This window comes from Oncorhynchus mykiss, chromosome 12 (assembly GCF_057628025.1).
Source record: "Oncorhynchus mykiss isolate SJ-2025 chromosome 12, ASM5762802v1, whole genome shotgun sequence".
Classification (NCBI taxonomy): Eukaryota; Metazoa; Chordata; class Actinopteri; order Salmoniformes; family Salmonidae; genus Oncorhynchus; species Oncorhynchus mykiss.
Window position 1 is genome coordinate 64,616,872 of NC_143033.1, and position 11,624 is coordinate 64,628,495.

The window sequence follows — 11,624 nt, forward strand, 5'->3', positions numbered from 1 at the left end:
GGTTCCTCTCTATAGTAAACACAAACTCTGGTTGAAAACTAGAAATGTCAGTGGACACTATTTCTTTAATTGAATAGCTTGAGATAGAAATATCACCTCATCTCTCTTTTTGAGAATTTGCATTCTGAAAATAAAATAGAACATGATTTTATCAGCAACCCAGATGAGCAGCCTGCTATCATTGGAACTGTTAATCAGATTGCACATGTGTAACATTGATGTAATCTAAGCATGGACGTCTATAAAGCTGGACTTCAGTCAGTCAGTGTCTATCCATCAAACAGCCGTCTGGTTGGTTGGATACTGACAGGAAAAGCTATGGGTTTTTGGGGCCTACTGTCTGTAATTTTGCTGGTCCAAGATGCTGCAGGTGAGGTCAACAGAAATTTATTAATTAAAAGAGCATCAACTCGTTTTTAGCTTGCTTGGTCCACAGTAACTATTACATTCATCAGATAGTGACAGCATTTTTTTTACTGGTGTTTTAATTTGAGCATCATTAGCCTACATATTTGGTCATGTACATAATTGTTTTGCCATCCACTAGAACAAAGAACCTCAAGCATATCTCTCTGTTTTGGCATTAGTGACCACTAAGGGCTCTATTCAAACCATATTTATAGCTCAGATTTAAATGTAATTTCCAACTGAGACGGCATTTACCGTGGCATGAATGCAGCTTCTGCTAACGCGGGAACATTGCCTTAAAATGTATTGCACTTTTGTGCAGCTCTTCAGAGCTACGAATATCACCACTAAATCCTCTTAAAGGGGAAATCTGCAGTTGCTACATCCAATTAGGACGTATAAATTAAGCTGATTCTTGAAGAATATCACTTAATAAATGCCTCATGAGGTGAGTTTGGGACCCATCAGAACCCAAAGCTTATTTTACTCCAATGTTTTGCAAAGTAAATGTAAACAAACATTATATAGCCTCAAATCATGTTTAAAACTGTAATTGTGATATCATAGATGGTCAGTCCTTGCATCCAGAGCTCTGTCTGTGAATTTGAAAGTGGTTACAATCCTCCAGCCCAATCCCTCCACTTTTTACCGAGACAGGGGTGGGGAGGATCACTTTGTTATTATTTCAACTGCTCAGATGTTCTAGTGCGGTGGCACTAATTTCAGAGGTCTGACAGGAGCAAAGTATCAAATGCAGAGTGTTTGTACATGAAACTGTGTCACAGTCTGGCATTCTTTCCACCCTCCATCTCCTCCCTCTCTAGAATCGTTTGTGCCCCAGGCTCGGAGCTCTATCGTGGGGGGAAAGGATGCTCAAAAGGGCAGCTGGCCGTGGATAGTCTACCTTTTAATCACTGATGATACAGGCTTCTTTAGCTGTGGCGGATCCCTCCTTACTGAGGAATGGGTGCTCACCGCTGCACACTGTGTTGACCCGTAAGTGTGTTTGTGTGTGAAGGAGGTTTGCATGTTGAACTCATTATCGTGTCTGCAGCCAAAATGACGTTTTTTCCATGGTTGTAATTTTCTTAACGTGTCTACAAGCAGAAAACCAGTTTACCAACTAGAATGACATCATTATAATTTCAAAGGCCAAATTTGCTTGCTGGAATAGAACCGAAAGATTTGTATGAAATATATCAATGTCTGTGTAATGTTTCAATCCAACCTGGACTCAGGGGTAGACATAACAGAGTAAACGTAAATCTGAACCATGCCGATTAGTATGATGTTACGTTTCGTATGGTATCTATTCATTTGTGGATGTCCATCATCCATTTTGTATGATATGTTACAAATGACAATTCATATGACATGTTAGGAATTGCAATTCGTACAATATGTTACGAATTGCAAGTCTTACAATATGTTATGAATTTTCTAAATGTTTAGTAGCAAGGTAGCTAAAAAAGTAGTAACTAGTTGCAAAGTTGCTAATAAAATAAAATGCTACCGTTGTCTGTGATAAGATCCGTGATAAGATTCAAACACACCTTTGGGTTAATTCACATTACAACCATCCTACTTTCGTTTTTTGCCTTAAGTAACATATCTTATGTAACCATATCAAATGTAACATATTCTAATTTCAGTGTCCTGGATTTAAATGTACTATGTTACACCTAGTCTATGAGACCAGGCTGTTTTACCTGTCTGCATGTGTATTAGGAATGACAACCCTATTCCAGACAATTCCTTCATTCGTCTGGGGACACACAGCCTGAATGAGCCATCAGTGTTTTATCGAACCATCTCACGCATCGTCAGTCACCCACAGTACCAGCCTTTTGACCTGCTGCATGACATCGCTTTGGTGAAGATGAGAGAAAAGGTGTCCTTTTCCTCCCTGGTGAAGCCCATGTCCCTGCCCAAACCGAGTGATAACTTTGGCCCAGGGTCGAAGTGCTTCGTCGCTGGCTGGGGCGATGTCGGGAACAATGGTGAGCAAACACACAGCAACACCGATATACAAACACTCACAGTGCCAGGTTCTAAAGCATAGCTTTGGTTGGTTTGGTCTTGATTGAATGTCAGCATTAAATTCTGTGGGCGACATTTTAGTAGTGTAAAATGATTTACCACAAACCTCATTATAAAGCTGGTGGTTCCAGCATTGAATGCTGACTGGCTGAAATGCTGATTGGATATGACCCCCCAAAATGTTTTACCTTTCTAATTATGTTGGTAACCAGTTTATAATAGCAATAAGGCACCTCTGGGGTTTGAGGTATATGGCTAATATACCACAGCTAATGGCTGTATCCCAGCACTCCACGTTGTGCATGGCCGGGGTATATTGGCCATATATCACACCCCTTCGTGCTTTATTGCTTAATTATAATCTGGCAGTGTGATTTATAAACTTTTATTTACTCAGAGGAACCCAATTGAGACCAGTTTCTTCTTTTCCCTCCCTCCAGTGGAATTGTCTGGTAATAGGACCCTCCAGGAGCTTAAGTTGCCCATCGTGAAACAGAGCACCTGTAAGAAAAAGTTTCCGGGCCTCACTGTCAACATGCTGTGTGCTGGCTCCATAAAAGGGAAAGACTCCTGTCTGGTGAGTCTTCTTTCCTGGTCTCCTGATTGGTACATATACATGTTTTATACAAACACAGACCCTCCCTCTGCAATGGTTTTCTTCTGGGGAAAGAGAGGCGGACCAAAATGCAGCGTGGTTAGTTTTGTACATCTTTAATAAAGATGAAAGTACAACAATCTACAAAAAAAAAATCTTTTTTTTTTTTTTGAAAAAATAATTTATTACATTCAATACCATTCATTCTTTACAACTCATAATTTTCATTCATACTTCAATAATGGTATTTTAATGTAACTAAACAAGAAACCCCAAACAAAACCTCAGGGGAGCATCTTCCCTCCCCGTCATCCTACAAACTACCTTTCCCTATCTCCCCGTCCCTAATCTATCCTCTTACAAATCTAAATGACACCCAGCCCTAAACCCCCCTTCCACCTCTCCCGGGCAGCATGCTGCCCCCACTTCCTCTCCTCCCTCTTCATCCTCCCCTTCAAATCTCCTTCCACCCTCCTCACTATCCCTTCCACCCCCCAATCTCTCCCTGTCTTCACCATGTTCTGCCTGGCTTCCCACAGCCCCCGTTTAAAGAGACTCATGAGAAGCCAGAGCAGAAACCTGTCCCTATCCGTCCCTCTCGCTCTCCCTACACCTCTCTCTAACCTGGCCCACGTCAATACAAAATCCCCCCTTACCAAACCTAACAACACCCGTCCCCTAGCCCATACTACTCCGGCAAAGGCACAGTCCCAAAAGACTCCTCCCTGCCACAAGAGGATCTTGGACAGGTGGGGGATTGCACCAAACTATACCGGTACATGATGGAACGTACCGGCAAGCACTTATGGAGGCTCAACCAATTCAGGTCCTTGAGCCTGTTGTCCAGACCCCGCGCCTGCACTCCCTCCCAGACCACTTCCGAGATGCCCACTACAGGCGCCGGACTCCCTGCCTTTCTGACCTCCTCGTACAGGTGCCTGTGATCTAAACCTACTCGGGCAACTTCAACCTCAGGGTGCGCACGCAGCCACTTGGCCGCATGACCAAAGTGCCATGGCAGCTGTTCCGCCCGAGGACCCGTGTTAGACCACACCATTACGCTTCTCGCCTGATACGAGAAGAACACCCGCAGGAGGTAACCGGACGGGTGTATCACTGGATGAGCAAGCTCCGTTAACAAGAAAGAAACAAAAATTGCGTCCAGCTTGAGGGGGAAATGTGGTACCCCCCTACCTCCCTCCCCGATGGGACAGAGCATGCGTGCCCTGGCGACCCACTCGCACCTGCCACTCCACATGAACTGAAACACAAGCCTCACTAGAGGCCTCCTCAGACTAGCCGGCAATGGGTAGATGTACGCCAAATACAAATGAGACGGCAACACATCCACCTTTAGGACCAGGACTTTGCCCATAAAAGACAAATACCTAGCCTTCCACATTGCTAGCTTCCTCTGTACCACTGCGATACGCATGTTCCAGTTTAGCGTCGCTGAGCTGGAGGTCTCAAAATGGACCCCGAGAATCCTCAGGGCCCCCTCACAGAGAGATAACCCCCCGGGCACATCCGTTCTACCACGCCATCTTCCGAAAAACTTGACGGAAGACTTTGCATGGTTCAGAACTGCTCCCGACGCTCGGGTGAAATCCCCAAAGATGGCAAGGGACCTTGTCAGGCACGAGTCCTTGCACAGCAGCAAGGAAGTGTCGTCGGCGTACTGCGTCATCTTAACACGCAGCCCACCACTTCCAGGGATCAACAAGCCTTCCACCCCTGTGTCTGCCCTAATGGCAGCCCCCAGAGGCTCCATGTACAGAACGAAGAGGAGAGGAGAGCTTAGAGTGGGCACCCCTGCCTGACCCCAGACGAGAGGTCAAAAACGTCACCCAAGTGACTATTTACACTAACTCGGCACCCCGCTCCAACATATAATGTACGAATCCATCCTATGAACTTCTCCCCAAATCCTAATCGACCTAACACTCTGAATAAAAATGATCTATTCACGCGATCAAAGGCTTTCGCCTGATCTAGCGCTGCTACCATTAAAGGCAGTCCTCTATCTTCAACCCAAGCGATGGAGTCCCTGATTAACTGTAGGTTCCATCTAATAGAGCGGCCCTCTACTCCGCACGTCTGATCCTCATGGACGACGTAGGGAAGGGCTGTGCGCAACCGGTCTGCTAAAACCTTTGCAAGTAGCTTGTAATCTACACACAGCATGGTCAACGGCCACCAGTTGCCAAGGTCTGTTACTTCCCTATTCTTATATAAAAGTGACAGCACACCAACAGCCATTGATCCCCCCGGGACCCCCGTCTCAAGGATGGCCTTCAAGACTTCGAGGACCACTGGTCCAAGTATACCCCAAAACTTGAGATAAAACTCAGCCGGCAGCCCATCCATCCCAGGCACCTTCCCTTTTCCCATCCTCCTAAGAGCGCTCTCAACCTCTTCTAGTGAAATCTGGGCCTCCATCACTTCTCTAATGTCCTCCGGCAACCGCCTGGACAAGTGTTCTAAAAACACATTTCCCTGCTCTACATCTATTTCCCTTTCCTTAAATAAACATTGGAAATGATCAGTTGTCACCCTGACCATATCCTCTGGTTCTCTAACTATACTACCATTTTCTTCCCTAACGCCATGCATTACCTTCCTACTCTGTCTGGCCCTAACCGACTTAAAGAACATAGCAGAACAAGTCTCATTGTGTTCTAGAAAGCCACTATGCGCACGCTCCAGGAAAGCTCGAGCCTTCTGCTCTTGCAACTCCCTGAGCTGCGCCTTTAGGGTTGCGGATCTCTCCCAGTCAAACGACCCGCAGAGGTTGCCTGCCTCGTACTCGAGTTCAATTAACCTTTGGATACGATCCACCTCCCTCCTCTCCTCCCTTTTTTTCCTCTTGCAATACCCTATTATAAAAGCCCTAATCCTCACCTTAACTAATTCCCACCACTCTAACACCCCCTCGCACATGGACCGGAGGCCTTCAAGCCTCCAAAAGAAACCAAAAAACCCGTCAACAAAAGCCTGCTCCTCCAGCACATCCCAATCTAACTTCCAGTACTCCCTACCAAAGAGGCAGACTGGCGACCCCACCTGCAGAAGCACCCCGTCGTGATCCGAAAAGAAAACAGGCAACAGCCGCCCAGACAACTTACCCAAAGACCTGGGTACAAAAATATAGTCGAGCCTCCGCGCAACCCCCCTGGAGTTGCGCCATGTAGGACCGGCCATTTTCGGAGTAGTGTGCAGGCCACCATCAACCAGACCATGGCAAGCCATTAGCCCGGTGATGGCGCCTGCACTGCTATCCCCCCCTATTCCTAAATCTGTATTAAAATCCCCCCCCTATCACTAATTTCCTATTTGTGACACACAGGGGCGCCAGACAGTCCACCATCTCCCTCCTGTCTGCCACCACCTGTGGCCCATACCCACCACTAATCTAAATTTACAATCCCTTGTCGTGACATCCACCCCTATAACCCTAACCTGCATCACCACAAAAGAACCCTCCACTTTTACCTCCCTGTGCCCACACAAAATCCCTACCCCCGATGAGTGCACCCCCCCAATACCCCAAACCGACTCCCCTTTGTCCCACTCCTTCTTAAACCTACTAACATCCCCTCCATCCCTCAGGTGAACCTCCTGTAAAAAACAAAAATCAAACCCCACATCCTCCAAATAACTAAAAACCGCCCTCCTCTTAACATAATCCCTTAAACCCCTTACATTTAAACTAACAAAAGTAAAATTAGACCCCATGAAAGAATAAAATAGAAACATGTAATACACTCAAATACTAAACTCAGACAGAAAAAAAAAAACCAGGAGACTCACCCGATGCTCCCCTGCTTCATATCTACCGGTGATAACACCATCCGTACTCCCGACGTCCCCCCCTCTTCCTCCATCTCACCAACCCAGGATGCAGGAATAGTGTTTGGCTCCGGGGTGCCCTGCACCCTGGGTCTACCCCCACACTCCTCCCCCTCCCCAGCGCTGCAGCTGTTTTGGAAAAAAATAGGGGAGGCTGAGTCCCCAAACAAAAAACTCCCCACCTCCTCCTGCACCCAGTCCTGAGACTTGTTAGGTGTGTCCCCACACAACAAAAGTTGAGGGCCTGGGGAAACCAGCAGCAACCCAGAGGTTTCTCCCACCCCCATCACTCTCTTGACCATCCCCTCCCTCTCACTGTCGGCCAAATGCACCCTCCTCTTCATTCTCTTCTTTGGTGATGGCGGCAGTGGAGAGATACCACCCCCCCCCCCCCCCCGCCAGTTCCTCCACCATACCCCTCATCTCTTCCACCAGGGCACTTTCCCCCCACTCCACTTGCTCTTCCACCATCTCCTTCTCCACCACTCCTCCCTCGCTTTCTTCTCTCTCATGCTCCTCCACTCGCTTGCCTTCGCCGCTTTTCCTGGTTCTCCTACTCCCGTGTCTTCCGTTTCCTTCTCTCTTCCATCCGCCACTTCTTGCTCCTCCTCCTTCCTTGCGACCCTCCCCTCTGGACCTGTACTCTGGTCATGAGGCATTCTTCCTTCCCCTCCTCTTCTTCCCCCATCCCCCGCTCCTGCTCCCCCCCAGCCACAGACGCGTATGACCTCTGACGAGCCGGACACCCCCGCCACAGGTGTGCTAACGAGCCACACCCGTGGCACGCCTTAGGCTCGTCACAATCCTTCGCCTCGTGCTCCCCAGATCCACAAAATCTGCATTTTCTTGCGCTGCACGAGGCGAAAATGTGGCCATAGGCCATACAGCGCCTGCGAAATGGAGGCTGACGTGCATAAAACAATGTCCCCCTGTCAGCCCCCAGGGAGAACATAGCAGGAGGATGGAGGTAGCCACCATGTCCCTTTGGGTCCTCCCTGAGGAGGGCCTGGAAGCCTCTCCTCCCATTCCAAAACCCAAGGGAGTCTTTGAGGTGCCTTGCTGAGGAGACGTTATCCATGTATCTCCCCAGAAAGGCCCTCACCTCTTCGTCCTTAACGTATGGGTTGTATATGTTGACAGTTACAACCCTAAAGTTGTTCCTCGCCAGGCTTGTTATTTCATAGTGGCTCATCGGCCTCTCACCTCCCACTGCTCTTGCCCTTCTCAGGATATCATCGTGTTTCTCCTCTGTATATAGTGCCACGTCGTATGCTCCATCCAACGAGTTGCCTTGGAAACAAAACACGTCCTTCACCGTCAGCTTTAGAATCCCCATCAATATTATCCTTCCAAAAGTTTCCCGTCCTAAAGGCTCCAACTCCTTTTCCTTCCAAGCAAACCGAATCGTGTTGGCCAGCCAAATCCCAGGGACCGACCGTGTATTTTGCACCATCTCCGCAAGGAGAGTGGCGCTCGTTCTCTTCTCTTCCAAAACAAGGAAAAAAGAAAAAACCAAAGTGACTGAGCCTATCTGGTAACACAAAGACAGGAACAATCACCCACAAAACCCAACACAAAACAGGCTACCTAAATATGGTTCCCAATCAGAGACAATGACTAACACCAGCCTCTGATTGAGAACCATATCAGGCCAAACATAGAAATAGACAAACCAGACACACAACATAGAATGCCCACCCAGCTCACGTCCTGACCAACACTAAAACAAGGAAAACACACGAACGATGGTCAGAACGTGACACCCTCTCTCTCTCACACACACACACACACACACGTGGGCACACACACTAGTGATGCGCCAGTCCCCGTGAGGCGGGCGGGTTTAGGGTCATGAAATATTGTTAATTATTCAACAAATGTTCAAGAGGGAAAAAAAGGAACTGTACAGAGCATTCTCTATATTTTTGGGTAAGGTTCTTAGATTTTTCACTTTATCACATTATCAGCTGGTTGTGGATGGGTTATAAGCAATTGTGGGTAGGTGCAGGTGAACAAACAGCTGACCCACATCACTGACACACACACACACGCTCTTTCTCTCTCTCTATCGTTCTCTCTCACATACACACGCACACTTATTTGAATGTTGTAAATGTATGTTTGTGTTGTTTTCTTGGTTCTACAGGGGGACTCTGGTGGGCCGTTGGTTTGTCCCTCATCTGGTGTGTTGGTCCAGGTGGGAATCGTGAGTTTTGGGGATATCAATGGCTGTGCTTTGAAAGGCTTCCCTGGAGTCTACACCCGTGTGAAACGCTACATGGACTTCATCAGCGAGACTATAACCTCAGACAGACAGGCTTCTGCTGAGGCCTAGGTCACCATGAAACACTGTCTGTTTTACAGTCCATATCCCCCTCTCGCTCTGTCTTCCCTTTCTCTTCAGTTCCCTATTGAGCCAAAGTCCTTACTTGAGATGCAGCTGGAAGTGATTTAAAATGACAAGATATTGGTATTGATTGTGAATTACTTTGTGGTTTTATTCTTTACCAGACCTTTAAATTATTTTCCAATATATTTCAAAGTATTTAGTCAACTCTTCCTTGAAAATACAAGATGTTGAATCTGTATTTGAAATATTTATTTGAAATATTTAAGTACTCTATGCATTTGAAACCAGGTCTGTTTGAACACAGGGGTATTTGTAAATGATTTGGAAACAAGTAATTGAAAATAGTTTAAAATATAATGTATAGAAAATGATTAGAAAATATACAGAAAATACATATTTAAAATATAAATACTTTAATAAACATGTATTTGAACCCAGGTCTGTTGTAAAAAAAAAAAATGTTCAATGACTTACTGGCTATGTCCTTTTCAATAGTAGCTCCTTAGTAAACTGCAAGCATCAACCCTTCCGTTTCAGTTTTTTTTGTGTGAGAGTGTCACAAAATAGAAAGTGACTTGTTCTAGAATCTAGGTTGAGCGGTATGAAGCAGCGACCAGAGCTAAGGTCCTCTCTTATCATCTGGGCCAGGGATTTCGATATCAAAGTATACAGCAGGAGAGACAGGGGACATCCTTGTCTGACATCCATGATCTCTACATGCCAGGCATGTGCACAGATAGGGCTCCACCAGTGCTCAAGCCTTTTGCCCATACTATGAGTAAGGGCCCTTTTGCCCTTCTATCAGCTCGTAATTTTTTTTTAGTTGATTAATTACTTTATAGTGTCTTTAAAAATATAGACTTGATATGTAACGAATTGCACAAACTATCGCATTTAATATTTGTGAATCTTGAAAAATATCTCCTCCCCCACACTCCCACCTCAAGTGTGCACTTGCCTGACTTCTGCATGTAGTGCGATGTACAGTAATTGGCTATCCGGTGGTGAGTTTGAATATTGGTAGGCTACCTTTGAGTTGGCCCTGTCATGTATGTCTTGTACTGTTATGGACAGAGAAGGGGGCAATTCACTTGTTTGTTAGTAAGCGGCAGATGCAAACTCAAATCAAGTAAAACATTGTTTGGTTTGACAGCATAGCTAACTAGCTAGCTAACTAGCAGATTTACATCATAATGATCAGCTGATAGCCTCTTTTCCCAATGTCACTCTTTATCCCACTGGGCACACAGTGGTTCAAATAACATTGTTTACACGTCATTTGAATGAAATTATTTTGAACTAATGTGGAATAGACGTTGAATTGACGTCTGTGCCCAGTGGGACGTCTCTAGTTATTACCCTACTAGGAGTCACTGGCATGAGTGTGTTGTTGCATTAGATAAATAGGTCATTGCAACAAAACAAAAAACAATTTGATACAGAAACAGTTTGTAAATTATGAATTTTGAGTTGTGAATTTTCTGGCTGCATTTTTCATTTTGAGAACCTGCATCCCCAAAGGTCTGTGTCTGGCCATGCTACATGCAGCAAAGTTTAATGGGATCGTGGTGGAAACTAGTGATGCACCGATATGACATTTCTGGCCGATACCAAACTACACTGGTAAGCGATATAAAGATTTGTTGCGGACTTTTAAGCATTCTAGTACAGTTAAATAGTTAACATACACATGGACGCAGCGGTCTAAGGCACTGCATCTCAATGCAAGAGGAGTCATTACAGTCCCTGGTTTGAATCCAGGCTGTGTGGGAGTTAATGGAATGTAACTAGGTGCAGCTGCCATGCTGAGGAAACATATTAACAATAATTAAATTAACAGGAAGTAGTAAGGACAATAATTACATTGGCCAGATGGAGAAATGGTGACACCTAGTGCATTTACCGTAGGATAACATGCCAAAGATTACATTAAGCTAATGTACATGAGTGCATTTGTTACACCTGGACATACTAATGTCAGGAGTACGTGGAGAGAGGATGGTAGCAAAATGACCAACATCTGAAACATAAGTGTGCAATACATGTATTATTATTTTGTATGACATAAGGGGTCCCGCCACCATTATAATCTAACCCGAAGCAGATGTGGGCATTATTGGGCGTGAACAAGCAAAGAACTTGGACTCAAAGATAATGGTGGCGAGAGGACGAGGGGAGGGATTTCATTTACATATGGGATGTACCAGGATGTAAGGATGTAAGGATGAAAAGCTATAAAGGCAAAGCTCTGTGCTCAGAGAGGTTGGTTGTTCCACGGATCAGCACAGCTTTGCTACTTTGTAAGAAAGTCAATTTTGAGTTCTAAGTAAGAGTGTTATATTCTGAGGCAATATTCCACACCATATTGTGCCAGGAGTTGAA

General features: G+C 45.6%; 1 protein-coding gene across 1 annotated transcript; it reads left to right on the forward strand.

Annotated features, from left to right (window-relative positions):
• Positions 1–261: 261 nt before the first annotated feature.
• LOC110539102 (tryptase-2) lies at positions 262–9,765 on the forward strand. The gene is made up of 5 exons (XM_090192989.1): positions 262–370; positions 1,233–1,404; positions 2,137–2,408; positions 2,889–3,025; positions 9,039–9,765. The coding sequence occupies exons 1-5, from the start codon at positions 319–321 to the stop codon at positions 9,225–9,227; spliced, it is 822 nt and encodes a 273-aa protein (XP_090049115.1). The 5' UTR covers positions 262–318; the 3' UTR covers positions 9,228–9,765.
• Positions 9,766–11,624: the final 1,859 nt, after the last annotated feature.

Bases quoted from the DNA above. Each gene is read 5' to 3' on its own strand.
- LOC110539102 (XM_090192989.1), top strand. From the start codon at position 319: ATGGGTTTTTGGGGCCTACTGTCTGTAATTTTGCTGGTCCAAGATGCT. The intron at 371-1,232 runs GTGAGGTCAACA...CTCCCTCTCTAG, and splicing joins GCTGGTCCAAGATGCTGCAG to AATCGTTTGTGCCCCAGGCT. The intron at 3,026-9,038 runs GTGAGTCTTCTT...TTGGTTCTACAG, and splicing joins AAGGGAAAGACTCCTGTCTG to GGGGACTCTGGTGGGCCGTT.